Source organism: Lepidochelys olivacea (assembly GCF_965140295.1).
Source record: "Lepidochelys olivacea isolate rLepOli2 genome assembly, chromosome: 1".
NCBI classification, from domain to species: Eukaryota; Metazoa; Chordata; order Testudines; family Cheloniidae; genus Lepidochelys; species Lepidochelys olivacea.
Window position 1 is genome coordinate 7,711,533 of NC_140411.1, and position 18,649 is coordinate 7,730,181.

An 18,649-nucleotide genomic window follows, 5' to 3' on the forward strand; every position below is an offset into this window, starting at 1 on the left:
GGGTAAGAAAACAGTCAGTATGTTACCTCTAGAAGAAGAAAGAGGAGAACCCATCCACCCCAGTGTAGATAGAGGTAAAAAAACATTTTCAGGCTCTCTGCACATGTCCTATGGCGGAGAATAATTTGGAAGAGCCATCTGAAGGAAGGGATCAGAAGGAAACCCCATCAACCAGAAGGCATGGGATACATTGTCGTAGGGATGGGGGTTCCACGAGGAGGAGATGAGTGGTGGGTTTTCGGGACACCTTCTAAGGGGGACAGAGTCCTCCATCTGCAGTCCAGACCGGGAGACTCAAGAACTGTGCTGTTCGCCTGAGGCTAGAATTCAGGATGTGAGAGAGCATCTACTGAGATTGATCAAGCCCTGGAACGGCTAACCCTTCGTACTTCTCCACGTGGGTGTCGATGTACTGCCAAGAATGACCTTGAGTGGGTCACTGCCGGCTACGTGGCTTTGGATTCTTCGACCACAGGATGTTGTTCCAGGAAGAAAAGTTGCTATGAAGAGATGGGATCCACCTAACCAAGAGAGGGAAGAGCATCTTCACAGGCAGGGTTGCTAACCTAGTGAGGAGGGCTTTAAACTAGGTTCGCTGGGGGACGGTGACCTAAGCCCTGTGGTATGAGGGGAAGTGGGATACTGGGAGGAAACGCAATGAGTAGGGTGCAACAGGAGTGGCCTCCTGATTCCTACTGTGAAAGTAGTGGAATCGGTTAGTTATCTTAGGTGCCTGTATAGAAATTCAAGAAGCCTAGGAAACAAGCAGGAAGAATTAGAAGTCCTGGCAAGGTCAAGGAACTATGCTGTAACTGGAATAACAGAGACTTGGTGGGGTAGCTCACATGACTGGAGCACTGTCATGGATGGGTATAAACTGTTCTGGAAGGACAGGCAGGGGAGAAAAGGTGGAGGAGTTGCACTGTATGTAAGAGAGCAGTACTATTGCTCAGAGCTCCAGTTGCTCTGAACTGGGGAAAAGCCTGTTGAGAGTCTTTGGGGTAAGTTTAGAGGTGAGAGCAACAATGGTGATGTTGTGGTGGGAGTCTGCTATAGACCACCAGACCAGGAGGATGAGGTAGACGAGGCTTTCTTCAGAAAACTAACAGAAGTTTCCAGATCACAGGCCCTTGTTCTCATGGGAGAGTTCAATCCCCCTGTGTCATAAATATAAAGGGAAGGGTAAACCCCTTTAAAATCCCTCCTGGCCACAGGAAAAATCCTCTCACCTGTAAAGGGTTAAGAAGCTAAAGGTAACCTTGCTGGCACCTGACCAAAATGAGCAATGAGGATACAACACACTTTCAAAAGCTGGGAGGAGGGAGAAAAACAAAGGGTCTGGGTCTGTCTGGGTGAGGCTTTTGCCGGGGACAGAACAGGAATGGAGTCTTAGAACTTTTAGTAAGTAATCTAGCTAGGTATGTGTTAGATTGTAATTTCTTTAAATGGCTGAGAAAATAGCTGTGCTGAATAGAATGAATATTCCTGTCTGTGTGTCTTTTTTGTAACTTAAGGTTTTGCCTAGAGGAATTCTCTATGTTTTGATTCTAATTACCCTGTAAGGTATTTACCATCCTGATTTTACAGAGATGATTCTTTTTCACTTCTATTAAAAGTTTTCTTGTAAGGAAACTGATTTTTTTCATTGTTCTAAGATCCAAGGGTTTGGGTCTGTGGTCACCTATGCAAATTGGTGAGGATTTTTACCAAACCTTCCCCAGGAAGTGGGGTGCAAGGTTTGAGAGGATTTTTGGGGGAAAAGACATGTCCAAACTACATTTTCTCAGGAACACAGATAAAGTTTGGTGGTGGCAGTGGAAGTCCAAGGGTAAAATAGTTTGTACGTTGGGGAAGTTTTAACCTAAGCTGATAAAAGTAAGCTTAGGAGGCTTTCATGCAGGTCCCCACATCTGTACCCTAGAGCTCAGAGTGGGGAAGGATCCTTGATGTGGTGGCAGAGCGGTGGGATTAACTTGCAATCATTTTGAGATCAATTTGAGATTTTCTGAACCAGAAAAAACAGATATTAAATGGAATTTTTTAAAATCCTTTGTGCTGCTAGAAAGCAGGTCTTCAACTGGCAATAGTTGGAAGTTTTTTTTTTTTTTTTTTTTTGCTTTGCTATGGGGGCAGAGCAGAGACAAAAGGGAATTGTATTTGGGAGCTGCAGTTTCTCTTCCTAAAGGCAAAGTTGTTACCCTCCTGCAGGGAAATTCACAAGTCTTCACAGACCTAAGAGCAACTAGAGGGGATTTCTACCTATTTGCCTGAAGAAAAAAGTGTTAGTTTTTGTGTCTTTTGTGGGGTTTTTTCTGGAATTTTCTTTAGGCTGACAATCACAATCCGAGAATAGGTATGCTATTGCAGCACAGCAAAATTTTACAAGTCAAGTTTTGTTTGTTTTATTTCTAAACCTTGGGTGTAAAGTTAGTTAAAAACAGAGAGGTTAGGATGACAGACTGCATGGCTCAACAAAAGCTGGAATTAGCCAGATTCCAGGCTGATGAAAAACAAAAGGAACATGAAAGACAGATAGAACTCGTGTGGCTGGAGAAGGAGATACAGGAGCCTGCCTACAGGAGGGAGATGGAGGCAAGGGCCAAAGAAGTGGAGGAGAAGGAAAAAGAGAGGAAGCATGTGGAGGAGATGGAGAAGATAAAGACTCAGCAGAATATACCAACAAACCCTAGCAATCCTTCTCCAGGTACCACTTCCCATCCCAGAAATTTCCCCACCTACAAGGCAGGCGAGGATACTGAGGCCTTCTTAGAAAACTTGGAAAGGGCCTGCCTTGGGTACAGCATCTCGACTGACCAATACATGGTAGAGCTGAGGCCGCAGCTCAGTGGACCCTTAGCTGAGGTGGCAGCTGAAATGCCTAAAGAACACATGAACAACTATGAACTGTTTAAATCCAAGGTGAGAGTCAGAATGGGGATAACACCCGAGCATTCTCGTCAGAGATTCAGAGCCCTAAGGTAGAAACCAGATGTCTCATTTACCCGACATGCCTACCACATTGGGAAACATTGGGATGCCTGGATATCAGGAGCCAGTGTTGAATCTCCATTAAATTTGCCCTTCCTAATGCAAATGGAACAATTCTTAGAGGGTGTTCCTGAGGAAATAGAAAGATACATCCTAGATGGGAAGCCCAAAACTGTAATCAAGGCAGGAGAGATTGGAGCCAGATGGGTAGAGGTGGCAGAGAAGAAGAAAACTGGTCGCAGCTGGAGCGGAGTCCAGAAGCGACAACCCCAGACCACACCCTATTCCCGGAGGCCACCCAAGGCCCCAGCTACATCCCCAAAAGATTACAGTTCATTGCACCAGAATCACACCAGATATCCGCAGGCCCAGATACCTCCCAGATACCCTTGGAGCGGAGGGAAACTGTGAGTGTGGGTGTCTCATGTGGAGGGACACCGGAACATAAGTGTCAGCTATCCATGCTTCCTTAGTGGACCCCAATTTAATCAACGAGAGATCCAAGTGACGATTCAACCCTTCAAGTCCAGCTCTTTCAATTTGCCTACAGCCAAGTTGCCTGTCCAGTACCAGGGCTGGTCAGGAACGTGGACTTTTGCAGTCTATGATGATTATCCCATTCCCATGCTGTTGGGGGAAGACTTGGCCAATCATGTGAAGCGGGCCAAGAGGGTGGGAATGGTCACCCGCAGTCAGGCTGAACAAGCCGGGAGGCCTAGCTCTGTTCCGGAAACTTCTATCAGGACCCGGTCAGAGGAGATGGACCCGGACTCCAGGCCAATGTCTGCAACAGCAGTAGTGGATTCAGTCCCAGAGACCCGGACGGAACCAGTCCCACAACCAGCAGAACAACCAGCACCAGACCCATTGCCAGCCCTGAATCCAGTACTTGCAACCTCAACACCAGAGGGCCCCACCAAACCTGAACCGGCAGCAGCCCATAACCCTACAAAAGAGGCTCAGCCGGAGCCTGAACCCCAACAGAGCATCCCAGTGGAGAGCGGTTCACAGTCAACGGAAACAGCCCTACTGCCTACATCGCTTCCAGAGGGACCAAGCATAAGTCCACAATCTAATGAGGAACTGATGTCTCCAGCATCAAGGGAACAGTTCCAGACTGAACAGGGAGCAGATGAAAGCCTCCAGAGAGCTTGGATGGTGGCATGGAGCAATCCACCATCTCTCAGCTCTTCTAATAGATCCAGGTTTGTTGTAGAAAAAGGACTTTTATGCAAGAAAACTTTCTGGTGGACACCAGGAAGACTGGCATTCTCAGAGACAGTTCATAGTTCCAACTAAATACCGGGCCAAGCTCTTGAGCTTAGCCCACGATCATCCTAGTGGCCATGCTGGGGTGAACATAACCAAAGACCGTTTGGGGGGTCATTCCACTGGGAGGGAATGGGCAAGGATGTTTCTACCTATGTCCAGTCTTATGAAGTATGCCAAAGTGTGGGAAAACCCCAAGACCAGGTCAAAGCCCTTCTCCACCCACTCCCCATCATTGAAGTTCCATTTCAGCCAGTAGCTGTGGATATTCTGGGTCCTTTTCCGAAAAAGAGCCCCAGAGGAAAGCAGTCCATACTGACTTTCATGGATTTTGCCACCCGATGGCCGAAAGCAGTAGCTCTAAGCAACACCAGGGCTAAAAGTGCCAGGCACTAGCAGTCATTTTTGCCAGGGTAGGTTGGCCCTCCGACATCCTCACAGATGCAGGGACTAATTTCCTGGCAGGAACTATGGAAAAGCTTTGGGAAGCTCATGGGGTAAATCACTTGGTTGCCACTCCTTACCACCATCAAATAAATGACATGGTGGAGAAGTTTAATTGAGATTTGGGGGCCATGATACATAAATTCCTAAATGAGCACTCCAATGATTGGGGCCTAGTGTTGCAGCAGTTGCTCTTTGGCTACAGAGCTGTACCCCAGTTCAGGGTTTTCCCCATTTGAACTTGTATATGGCCGTGAGGTTAAGGGGCCATTACAGTTGGTGAAGCAGCAATGGGAGGGATTTACACCTTCTCCAGGAACTAACCTTCTGGACTTTGTAACCAACCTACAAAACACCCTCCGAACCTCTTTAGCCCTTGCTAAAGAAAACTCACAGGATGCTCAAAAAGAGGAATGCTATGATAAAAATGCCAGAGATTGTTCCTTCAAAGTAGGGGACCAGGTCATGGTCTTAAAGGCGCTCCAGGCCCATAAAATGGAAGCATCATGGGAAGGGCCATTCACGGTCCAGGAGAGCCTGGCAGCTGTTAATTATCTCAAAGCATTCCCCACCTCCAACCGAAAGCCTAAGGTGGACCATATTAATTCTCTAAAGCCCTTTTATTAGAGAGAATTAAAGGTTTGTCAGTTTACAGCCCAGGGAGGAGACGACGCTGAGTGGCCTCAAGGTGTCTACTATGAAGGGAAAAGTGCTGGTGGTGTGGAAGAGGTGAACCTCTCCATGACCCTTGGGCGTATGCAGCAACAGCAGATCAAGGAGCTGTGCACTAGCTACATGCTGACTTTCTCAGCCACACCAGGACTGACTGAATGACCATACCTCTCCATTGACACAGGTAATGCTCACCCAATTAGGGTCCAACCTTACCGGGTGTCTCCTCAAGCTGAAACTGTTATAGAATGGGAGATCTAGGATATGTTACAGATGGGTGTAATCCGCCCCTCTGGAAGTGCATGGGCATCTCCAGTGGTTCTAGTTCCCAAACCAGATAGGGAAATACGTTTTTGCGTGGACTACCGTAAGCTAAATGCTGTAACTCACCCAGACGAGTATCCAATCCATGCACAGGTGAACTATTAGAGTAACTGGGACGGGCCCAGTTCATCTCTACCTTGGACTTAACCAAGGGGTACTGGCAGGTACCGCTAGATGAATCTGCCAAGGAAAGTTCAGCCTTCACCACACATCTCAGGCTGTATGAATTTAATTTCCTCCCTTTCAGGCTGCGAAATGCACCCGCCACCTTCCAAAGACTTGTAGATGGTCTCCTAGCGGGATTAGGAGAATATGCAGTCACCTACCTTGACGAGGTGGCCATCTTTTCGGATTCCTGGGCAGACCACCGGGAACATCTACAAAAAGTTGTTGAGTGCATAAGGGAGGCAGGACTAACTGTTAAGGCTAAGAAGTGTCAAATAGGCCTAAACAGAGTGACTTACCTTGGACACCAGGTGGGTCAAGGAACTATCAGCCCCCTACAGGCCAAAGTGGATGCTATCCAAAAGTGGCCTGTCCCAAAGTCAAAGAAACAGGTTCAATCCTTCTTAGGCTTGGCCGGTTATTACACATGATTAATACCGCAATACAGCCAAATCGCCGCCGCACTGACAGATCTAACCAAAAAGAAACAGCCAAATGCCGTTCAGTGGACAGAAGAGTGTCAGAAGGCCTTTAACCATCTTAAAGGCACACTCATGTCTGACCCTCTACTAAGGGCCCCAACTTTGACAAACCCGTTCCTAGTAACCACAGATGCGTCCGAGCGTGGTGTGGGAGCAGTTTTAATGCAGAAAGGACCTGATCAGGAATTCCACCCTGTCGTGTTTCTCAGCAAAAAACTCTCTGAGAGGGCAAGCAACTGGTCAGTCAGTGAAAAAGAATGTTACACTATTGTCTACACCCTGGAAAAGCTACCCCCATATGTTTGGGGATGGCGTTTCCACCTGCAAACCGACCATGCTGCGCTACAGTGGCTTCATAACACCATGGGAAATAAAAAAAACAAAACAAAACTAATTCAGTGGAGTTTAGCTCTCCAAGATTTTGATTTCTACATCCAACACATCTCAGGAGCTTCTAACAAAGTGGCTGATGCACTGTCCCTTGGAAGTTTCCCAGAATCAACTGGTTAAAGTCATCCTCGAGATGTGGAAAATATTGTTAGTCTTTATGTACTTGGTAGTATATTTAGAGGTGCATGTGTCTTATTAACTCTGTTTTTTCCTAGAGCTGCAGGATGAAATCCCAGCCAGCGTCTCACCCTAGCTGAGATATGGAGAGGGGTGAAAGGGGTGGAAGGGTAAACCCCTTTAAAATCCCTCCTGGCCACAGGAAAAATCCTCTCACCTGTAAAGGGTTAAGAAGCTAAAGGTAACCTCGCTGGCACCTGACCAAAATGACCAATGAGGAGACAAGATACTTTCAAAAGCTGGGAGTAGGGAGAAAAACAAAGGGTCTGGGTCTGTCTGGGTGAGGCTTTTGCCGGGGACAGAACAGGAATGGAGTCTTAGAGCTTAGTAAGTAATCTAGCTAGGTATGTGTTAGATTATGGTTTCTTTAAATGGCTGAGAAAATAGCTGTGCTGAATAGAATGAATATTTCTGTCTGTGTGTCTTTTTTGTTACTTAAGGTTTTGCCTAGAGGAATTCTCTATGTTTTTATTCTAAGTACCCTGTAAGGTATTTACTATCCTGATTTTACAGAGGTGATTCTTTTTTACTTCTATGAAAAGTCTTCTTGTAAGGAAACTGAATGCTTTTTCATTGTTCTAAGATCCAAGGGTTTGGGTCTGTGGTCACCTATGCAAATTGGTGAGGATTTTTAGCAAACCTTCAGCAGGAAGTGGGGTGCAAGGGTTGAGAGGATTTTGAGGGGAAAGATGTCTCCCAATTACGTTTACTCAGGAACCATATAAAGTGTGGTGGTGGCAGTGGAAGTTTGTACCTTGGGGAAGTTTTAACCTAAGCTGGTAAAAGTAAGCTTAGGAGATTTTCATGCAGGTCCCCACATCTGTACCCTAGAGTTCAGAGTGGGGAAGGAACCTTGACACCCTGACATCTGCCGGGAGAGCAATACAGTAGTACACAGACAATCCAGGAAGCTTTTGGAGAGTGCTGGGGACAACTTCCTGGTGCAAGTGGTAGAGGAACAAACTAGGGGCCATGCTCCTCTTGACCAGCTGCTCACAAAAAAAGAAGAATTGGTAGGGGAAGTAGAAGTGGGTGGCAACCTGGGCAGCAATGACCATGAGAAGGTTGAGTTTGGGATCCTGACAAAAGGAAGCAAGGAGTGTAGCAAAACCTGCAACTTCGGACTTCAGAAAAGCAGACTCTGACTCTTTACGGGAACTAATGGGCAGGCTAAGGGGGAAAGGAGTCCCGGAGAGCTGGCTGTATTTTAAAGAAGCCTTACTGAGGGTGCAGGAACAAACCATCCCGATGTGCAGAAAGAATAGCAATTACGGCAGGCTTAACAGAGAAAACTTCAGTAAGCTTAAGCACAAAAAGGAAGTTTACAAGAAGTGGAAATTTGAACAGATGACTAGGGAGGAGTAAAAAAATATTCTTCGAACATGCAGGGGTGTAATCAGGAAGGCCAAAGCACATTTGGAGTTGCAGCTAGCAAGGGATGTGAAGGGTAACAAGAAGGGTTTCTACAGGTATGTTAGGAACAAGAATAAGGTCAGGGAAAGTGTGGGACCCTTAGTGAATGGAGGAAGCAACCTAGTGACAGATGATGTGAAAAAAGTACTCAATGCTTCTTTTTGCCTCAGTCTTCAGAGACAAGGTCAGCTCCCATCCAGCTGCACTGGGCAACACAGTCTGGGGAGGAGGTGAGCAGCTCTTGGTGGTGAAAGAACAGGTTAAGGGCTATTTGGAAATATTGTTGTTTCAAATTCATGCATTCTTTACGAATTTGTCACACAAATGGGGGGATAACTGCCAAGGTAACCCAGGAGGGATGGGGGAGGAGGGAAGCACCGAGTGGGGTGGTGGAGGAGGGGAGGACAGAAGGACAAAGCCACATTGCACTTCAAAACTTATTGAATGCCAGCTTTCTGTTGCTTGGGCAGTCCTCTGGGGTGGAGTGATTGGGTGCCCGGTGGTCCCCCCACCACGTTCTTGGGCATCTGGGTGAGGAGGCTATGGAACTTGGGGAGGAAGGTGGTTGGTTACACAGGGGCTGCAGTGGTTTTCTGTGCTCCTGCTGCCTTTTTTGCACCCCAACCATATGCCGGAGCATAGCAGTTTGATCCTCCAGTAGCCTCAGCATTGCATCCTGCCTCCTCTCATCACACTGATGCCATCTCTCCTCTCGCTCATCCCTCCTGTCCTCACATTGATTTTGTGCTTTCCTGGACTCTGACATTGTCTCACTCAACGCATTGTGCTGGGCTCTTTCAGCGTGGGAGGACTGCATGAGCTCAGAGAACATTTCATCACGAGTGCGGTTTGTTTTTTTTCAGCTTCTCATCTTTGATAGCCTCTGGGATGCAGATGATTCGTGGAGCAATGAAACATTTTCAGCTGCAGGAGGGAGAAAAGGGAGATTAGTCTTTAAAAAGAGACATTTTAGAGAACAATGGGTTGACTCTTTCATGGTTAACCGAGTTGTTAACATTACATAGCAGGTGTAATTTCTTTACAAGGTTGCATTTTGCCTGTTATATCGAGGGCCTGCCAGTTTGGTTTGAGAGATTACACACAGAGGGCTGGTGGACAACAGAATTTGGCTTGGAGGCACAATGGTAAGCCACAGTCTTTTGGGTTCTTTAGCCTTCCTAACATGTGGGAATGGTTTCAAACTCCAGTGCCCTCATTTCCCATACCAAGCACCCATTGGGCTGGCCCTTTAAAAGGAGGGGCTGCAGTTTTCTGGTTAATGTGCAGCACAAACCCAACTAGCCCCCCACCCCCCACACACACAAACACAATGCTCTGGGATGATCACTTCATCTCTGCCCGAATTGCAGGGATGATTTCTGTTCAGCCACAGGCAAACAGCCCAGCAGGAACGGCCACCTCTGAATGGCCCCTTAATAAAATTCCCTTATTTCAGCCAGGTGACCATGAATGATATCACTCTCCTGAGGATAACACAGAGAGATAAAGAACGGATGTTGCTTGAATGCCAACAAAAATTGGGACCATACGCTGCCATGCTTTGTTATGCAATGATTCCACACTACGTACTGCTGGCCTGCCGTGGTAAAGTGTCCTGCTATGGAGGACGGAATAAGGCTACCCTCCCCAGAAACCTTTTGCAAAAGATTTGGGAGTACATCCAGGAGAGCTTCACTGAGATGTCCCTGGAGGATTTCCGCTCCATCCCCATGCACGTTAACAGACTTTTCCTGTAGCTGTACTGGCCGCGAATGCATCTCAAGTCTTCAGGGCAAATTATCGTAGAATCATAGAATATCAGGGTTGGAAGGGACCTCAGGAGGTCATCTAGTCCAACCCGCTGCTCAAAGCAGGACCAATCCCCAATTTTTGCCCCAGATCCCAAATGGCCCCCTCAAGGATTGAACTCACAACCCTGGGTTTAGCAGGCCAATGCTCAAACCACTGAGCTATCCCTCCCCCCAAATTAATCATTAAACATGCTTGTTTTTAAACCATGTATTATATTTACAAAGGTACACTCACCAGAGGTCCCTTCTCTGCCTTCTAGGTCCGGGAGCCCGCCTTTGGTGGGATGGGGGGGGTACTAGATCCAGGATGAGAAACAGTTCCTGGCTGTCGGGGAAAATGGTTTCTCCGCTTGCTTGCTGTGCTTCAACCTCCTCCTCCTCCTCATCTTCCTTGTCTCTGAAATCCGCATCCCTGCTGTGTGAGAGTCCATTGACAGAGACCACGCACGGGGCTGGGGTAGCTGGAGGGGCACTCCCTAGAATGGCATGCAGCTCATCATAGAAACAACATGTCTGGGGCTATGACCCGGAGCAGCCGTTTGCCTTTCTGGTTCTTTGGTAGGCTTGCCTGAGCTCCTTAAGTTTCATGAGGCAGTGCTGCGGGTCCCTGTTCTGGCCGCGGTCCTTCATGCCCTTGGAGAATTTTTCAAATATTTTGTCTTTTAGAATGGAGTTCTGATAGCACGGATTCATCTCCCCATACAGCGATCAGATCCAGTACCTCCCGTTCGGTCCATTCTGGAGCTCTTTTGCGATTCTGGGACTCCATGGTCACCTGTGCTGATGAGCTCTGCATGGTCACCTGTGCTGATCAACTCGCCACACTGGCCAAACAGGAAATGAAATTTAAAAGTTTGCGGGGCTTTTCCTGTCTACTTGGCCAGTGCATCTGAGTTGAGAGTGCTGTCCAGATTGGTCACAATGGAGCACTCTGGGATAGATCCCGGAAGCCAATGCTGTCAAATTGCATCCACACTACCCCAAATGTGACCCAGCAAGGTCGATTCCAGTGCTAATCCACTCGGCGGGGAGGAGTACAGAAACCGGCTTTAAGAGCCCTTAAATTTGGAAAAAATGGCTTTGTAGTGTGGACAGGTGCAGGGCTAAATTGATTTAATATTGCTAAATCCGACCTAAATTCATAGTGTAGACCAGGGCTATGAATCATTGTCTTGAGTGGATCGTACCTTGACTGCAACTTGAACAAGCTGCTCCTCTGAATGCTGACAGGTACTCAACAAATATAGATGCTGGCCAAGAAAAATCTGGACTGCCACAATAAAGCCAGGATATATCATCTCTGTACCCTCTAAACCAGGTCCTTTCTTGTCTTGGGGGGAGTCTTATAATTGTCCCACTTTTTGAGCTTGGAACAATACCCCATCTCTGCGAAATGCTTATCACCAAGCAGATCTGATTGGACACCTCAGTCTCTTCCATTTGGGATGCTTGTGACCAGAGCTATAGAGTCACCCCCACCCTCCTTAAAACTAGTAGGTTGATTAGCAAACAGCACAAAGCATTGGAGAAAATGGTTATAAAATAGCAGGCAGCTCTCACACGTCTACACTCATCTATCTCGCATCTCACTACAAGCTGAGTTAGACAGATTTTGCTCTGGAGACAGAGGAACAGAACTGGCCCATTTACATTCTTAGGGAAACCAAGGAGCTCTTGGGACACATCCTACTTTCCCTGTGTCTCTGAGAGCATCTTCCCATCTGTTTACTCCATTCTTGTGAAAGCAACCCTTGGTGCAACCTGTGTGACCTTGGGCCCAGGCACCATAGTGCTCAGCCATGTCCATGTTTCAGGGCCAAGGGGTGAGCTGACCTTTGCCCTGAGACTGTTTTCTCTCAGCAAAATATCTAAGATGAGGCCCCTGTGGCACTTGCTCCATTGCTTGGCTGTTAGACCGATTCAGCCTCAATGGCTTGCAAACACTGGTCCCGTGACTGTGCTGGAACTCCCAGCATCCCTGTGACACTCCATCGCTCCCCTCAGAGATCCGATAACTACCCCTCACCGTCAGCCCCAAGCATCCCCACATCTGCCACAGACACCAAGGGTCTGGAGTTACAGGGCTTCCCAGAAGCCAGCTGTCACAGGAGGCTGTGGTAAGAGGCCTTTTATACACAAATGTCTGAGGTGTTGCTCTGTGAAACCCTGACAGTACCCTGATCTTTGGGTCTCAGAGTACCTGAGCACCTTAAATGTATTTATCCCCCTGCCACCGCTGTGAGACAGGGCAGGGCTAGTATACACCTGAGCAGAGGCTCAGACAGCCAACAGCTTGCCCACAGTAAGGGGATCAAACCCCGTTCTCTTGCATTGCGTTGCAGAGCCATGCCCAGACCACAGGACCAGCCTTCCAGACTCCTGAATGGTGACAGGCCCGGCTGGATTGTCTGCTGCGCCAGCAGAGCTCCCCCTGGGCTGCAGAGAGCAGGGATGGCACGGAGCCAGTTAGAGAGGTTTGATTCGCTGGCCTATTCTCCCCCTGCCTCAGTGGAGTTTAAAGCAGCCTGAGGGCTGGGCTGACCTCCTCTGGGTGGTAATTGCTTCCAAGAGCCCCCGCTCCTGGACAAGACTGAGCCTCCCTCGCCCCTGTGACTGCAACCCAGTACCCTCCCCCGCCCCATCTGCTACCACGTTGTCTCTTCTTGAAGAACTTGACCTTTTTACATGTGCCATGAAGCTTCCAGGGCAGCTGAGGAGGCTTCTGTGCCACTTTCCCCATCGTCATCATTGTGATGTGATTATGACATAGTTATAACGCATCCTGTACAAAATAGGTCCTGTGAGGTGTCTATGGAAAAGTTCTGATTGGCAGAATATGATGATCCCACGTCTACGCATTTTTTATTTTTGCATCTGAAGTTATGAATATTGACTATTTATCTGTGTAGCTACACCAGGCTGACACACACTCGGCAAAATACTTACAGTCTAGACAGCTGGTTATGAAGGGCCTATTCTGGTTGTTGGTGCATTGGGGAAATAACAGACCCCAGGAAAAGCTTATCCCCTACCTGAGAAAAGCCTTCCTGAGACTTCTCCAGACAGCCTATGGATAATGGAAGCTATGACTCAGCAGGGAATGCAAAGGAATGTGATCAGACCACATGACACTAAACTCCATTTTGCTACCTGTGGGGAGACAGGGTCATGGGATGGGGGCTGTTTTTGGGCCCCTGCTCCTGCTCCTCCTCTTGCCCCCCAATGCCAAGGGCAGATAGCGGATCCGTGGTTCCCCACTGTGGGCCAGGATCCCTGGGAGGCTCTGAACACAGCTTAGCTCTCGCTTTCAGGAAGACCAGGAGGCAGGCCCTCAAGGAGAAGAGGAGGAGCAGAGCATGAAGCCTTCTGGGGGGAGAGATGGAGCAAAGACATTAGAGGAAGAGGAGGAGGAGTGGGTGGAACCTCAGGGAGGAGAAGAAGGGTAGGGGCAGGGTCACAGGGAAGCAGGACTCCTTCATGTGTCTTGCTTTTACCTTTTGACTAGGTGGTCACCCTAAACGGCATGAGCTAGGCTGCGATAGGAGCTAGCCGTGCCTCTCTTGGGGAGTTGAGGTGCATTTCCACCACTTTCCAATCAGCTGGGGCAGCACAAATCGGGGGAAGGGGAGGGAATCTGGGCCTGAGTCTCTTGGCAGGACTCGTGTGTGTCAGATCCTCACTCACACAAATAGTTCTGCTCTGCCTCTGTGGGAAGAGGGCTCAGTGGGTGTGCAGTGTGCAGAGACATCAGTAGGGGAGGGGATGCATGAATGGCTTCTCCTGGGGCTCCTGTGTTAATCAGGTCTCTGACACCACTCAGACACAAGAATCTGGCTGAAGGCGTCGGGGAAGGATGGGTGTCTCTGCCCAAGTAGTAATCCCTGTCCACAGTTGGTGCAGCCCCATGAATCATGCAGCAACCAGAGCGTTCAGGAAGGGCCAGGACTGCAACAAGAGAAGAGCTCTGCAGCTTTTGTCATGGCCCCTGGATGTTTAGGCAGAGAAAGGACAGAGACAGGCCAGGTGTAACGGGAAACAACATCCACATCCCTTCTCTTTACTGACTGTATCAACAGGAATTCTGAGTTTGGGGTAGCCACCGATACGGCTCTTTTTGCGCCAACATCCCATTGCTCCCCTGGCTCCCAATGAACAGTGTCAGTGATAATCAAGATGGCCCATTTCAACAGTTGATAAGAAGGTGTGAGGATACTTAAGTTAAGGAAATTGATTCAATGTGTGTAATGACCCAGCCACTCCCAGTTTCTATTCAAATTCAATTTCATGGTATCTAGTTTGCACATTAATTCAAGCTCAGCAGTTTCTTGTTGGAGTCTGTTTTTCAAGCTTTTCTGTTGCAAAATTCCCACCCTGAAATGTTTCACTGGTTTTGGAATGTTATGCTTCCTGATGTCAGATTTGTGTCCATTTGTCTCAGATTTAAGGTTCCAGGATGGAATAGATGGCTGTGGCCTGTGTTTTTTGACTCCCAGGTCACTAGTGTCAAAGTTTGACTCAGACTCACAATTTATCAGACCACTCTGTTTTATTAGCAAAGCTGCTCTGCTAATATATTTAGAAGTGAGCCCCCCAAGTGGGCCTTGTGTCTCTTAATTTATACAGCTTGCTGGAGAACAAGTTACAAAGAAATTACAGAAAAAAGAAGAAAAAGATTTTAGTCACCACCCTCCGAGATCCCTGAGACCAGTCACGTATCTTCAATTACCTGCCACCCTTAACAATCTCCTTTAACAGCTTCCAGTTAACTTAACTAATTGCCCTTCACACCTTCCATTCTGATGCCTGCTTCTTAGATGTGCTGGCTCTATCTTAATTCCTTCTCCATTCAAAAGCTAACTGTCCCTACGTGTACTCCCTCAGATACTTTGTAATACGTTTTGGCATACCCTCTCATATACAATGTATCCAGCATGTCCCCTTATACAACGTTATACTTATACAATGTTATACTTCCACACTAGTATGGGAGCAGCGTGAGGAACTCACCCTTCAGTTGATGAACATCCTGATTATCCTTGCACGAAGTTGTTTGCTTTTCACACTGTACACAATGGGGTTCATTAGGGGTGGGACCAGCAGATAGAAGTAGCCCAGGACAAACTGAAGCAAGTGAGAAGAGCTATTCCCAAATCTGTGTATCACAGACAAGCCGATCTCTGGTAGGTAGAAGAGCAGGACGGCACAGAGGTGGGAAACGCAGGTGTTCAAGACCCTGAGACACTCTGCATGGGACACGACATTCAGCACTGTTTTGAAGATCATCACATAAGAGAGGAAGATGAGCAACGAGTCCAACCCAATGGTTAAGACTAGAGTAGACAAGCCATAGACATTGTTGACTGTGATATCCGAACAAGCCAGGTTCATGACCTCCTGATGTACACAGTAGGAATGGGAGAGAATATTAGTTCGACAGTATTGGAACCGTTTCAGCAGAAAAGGGAATGGTAATACTAAGACCACCCCTCTTAGCACACACAGCAGTCCCATTTTGGATAACCTCCATGGAGTTAAGATGGAGGCATATCTCAGTGGGTTACAGATTGCAATGAAGCGGTCAAAGGCCATCAACAAGAGGAAGGAGGATTCCATACATTGAAGCAAGTGGATGAAGAACAGCTGGGCAAAACAGGCATCAAGGCTGATCTCCCTAGAGTTGAACAAGAACATGCCCAGTATCGTCGGTATGGTAGATATTGATAAGCCAAGGTCCGTGATGGACAACATGGAAAGGAAAATGTACATGGGCTCATGGAGGCTTGGATCTGTTTTTATAATGAACAGAATGACTGAATTTCCTAGTATTGAAAGAACATATATTAAGCAGAAAGGGACAGAGATCCAGAGATAGACATCTTCCTTTCCAGGTATCCCGGTGAGAAGGAAAATTGTAAATTGGAATTTGGTTTCATTGACAGCTGACATAATGGACTGGGCAGGTTCAAGGAGTTTTCAGTGTTCCTTCCTGAAAGAAAAACGAACAGGAGACTAGCTGATATTTAACTAGACATCTTTCTGCTCTGAGTGCAAGTCTAGAGACTCCCAGGAGCTCAAGAAAGATCAGCAAAAACACACTCTTGGATTTACACCATTAATAGGATGAAAGGCACTGGCAGATTGGATCAGACCTGCAGTCCATCTAGTGCACTATCCAGTAGCCAGTTCCAGAAGCTTCAGAGGCAGGTGGAAGAAACCCTGCAATAGGGAGCAATGAGATAACCAGCGCCCAGGGAAAGTTTCCCCTTGACAACCACTAGTTAGACATATTTTGTGGTGTAAATCAGGAGGGTCTACAGCTCTTTCCAGTTACCCCTATAACCATCCAGTCCCTCTTTGAATCCTGCTATAATCTCATCCCCAGTGATATCTTGTGGCTGGGAGTTCCGCATCCTATTTGATAACTGTGATTTTACAGTTGTAACTTTCACATAGACACCCTTTCTGGCCCTTCACTTCTGAGTGTGGCCCATTGTATCATGACTCGTGCATGAACACATAGCAAGTGCATGGTGAAAGTAGTCATTGTATTATCTGTCCTCCATTGAAGCTATTTGTAAATGTGTTTCATTGCCTCATTATATACATTTTTTTCACTTTCTCCACTTCTCTCAAGGTTCCCTCCCTACTGTGAACTATAGGGTACAGATGTGGGGACCCGTATGAAGGACCCCCGAAGTTTATTTCTACCAGCTTATGTTAAACACTTCACCAAGGCACAAATCCTTCCTTGTCCTTGGATGGGTACTCCTGCCACCACCAAGAGAGTTAGAGAAAGATTCAGGAAAATGACCACTTGGAGTTCCTGTTTCCTTAAAATATCCCCCCAAGTCCCGTCACCCCCTTTCCTGGGGAGCCTTGAGAATAATCTACCAACCAAATAGGTAAACCAGATTCTTCAAAAACAGAACTTTATTATAAAGAAGTAAAAGAAACACCTCTATAAAATCAGGATGGAAGGTAACTTTACAGGGTAATCAGATTCAAAACACAGAGGATTCCCCTCTAGGTAAACTTTAAAATTACGAAAAACAGGGATAAATCTCCCTCTAAGCAAAGGGAAAATTCACAAGCTAAAAACAAAAGATAATCTAACACACCTTGCCTTATTTACTTACTCTTTTTGCAATACTGAGACAAACAAAGCCTTCTTCCACCCCCCTGCCCCCAACCCCAATTTGAAAATATCTCTTTCCCCATTGGTCCTTTTGCTCAGGTGCCAACCAGGTTATTTGAGCTTCTTAACCCCTTACAGGTAAGGAGGAATTCTAGGCTACCTTCAACTGTATGTTTATGAGAACTCCTCAGAGTCAAAATTCTGCCACTGCCTCTTTGTAGCACATGGGATCAATTCGCAGGGCCAGGTTCTGAATTCAGTAACTGTGACTTCAACTGCAGCACTCCACATATAAATGTGTAAATATGATCAGAACCGAACTGTGTTAACTCTCCCTTACCAAATGCTCTTGGTGATACACCCTGACTCTCAAGAATCCCTCCAAGAGAAATTGAAGTGCTTTGCCTGGTCAGCATTGACCAGAGAAAACAATCATCCAACAAGCTTCTCTTCATCCTCACAGGAACTGCATCATCTCCCCGTGCAAGGATCTGTGGATTTCAGGCAAGTTACAAGATAAGACTGACAGTTACTTCAGCTGGGGGGAAGGGTTGGGTTCACAAATGGGTGAATAATGCAAACACTAGTTGTGCACTAATATCCAGCTGACTGTGCAAGTTACTTCAGCCATGAGTGCGTAACAGCTGATGGGCGTAAATTATAGACAACCTCTATTGCACTCCCCTTTGCTGCACCGCGGCTCTGCTTTTTGCAGAAACACAGGCCAGTGGTTCTGTTCTCTTAGGGCTGTTTGGAAAGTCTTGCACAAGTCTTGCAGAGTGAATGAATGCAGAACCCTTAATGTATGTGTTAGAAACAGCTTCCTGTGAGTTACCAGGAGATAGTATCATAGAATGGTTCACTGAACAAAACAATTAATAGCACAAACCCATTGCAACCAGGATGTGGAGTACTTCTGAAATAGTTTCTAAAAAAAGGCCATTAACTGTGTCATTGAAAATTAACCACTCTTTGTTTTAGGAATCAGAATTGCCTGAGACTTTTTTTTATTTTAGAGAGTCAGCATAGCCCCACACAGCAGGAGAGTCAGCATAGCCCCACACAGGGTGGGAAGCTGCTCTGTTTTCCATACACTTTAACAGAGTTATCCAGGATTTTCGGTGGCATTTTCAAACAATACACTTCTGCATGGGTACTTTTCCACAGACCCTTCCAACAATGCCTTGTAAGGACAAAATCATACATATTGCAGTGATAAGTAATTTTTCCAGTTTAAGCAAGTGTTGAGGGTAAATCATAGTCCAAATGCCATACTGTCTCTTGGCCACCCACTAAGATGACCCTTTCCCATCCTTAGCACATACAATTATCCTGCAATAGGGGCATCACAAAACCTTATCAGATAATTTCTTCCACAA

At 46.9% G+C, this 18,649-nt stretch overlaps 1 protein-coding gene across 1 annotated transcript; it reads right to left on the reverse strand.

The window, feature by feature from the left end:
- Positions 1-15,145: 15,145 nt before the first annotated feature.
- Positions 15,146-16,081, reverse strand: LOC311513732 (olfactory receptor 51G2-like; the record flags this gene model as incomplete). Its single annotated transcript, XM_084615760.1, has 1 exon — positions 15,146-16,081. The coding sequence occupies one exon, from the start codon at positions 16,079-16,081 to the stop codon at positions 15,146-15,148; it is 936 nt and encodes a 311-aa protein (XP_084471886.1).
- Positions 16,082-18,649: the final 2,568 nt, after the last annotated feature.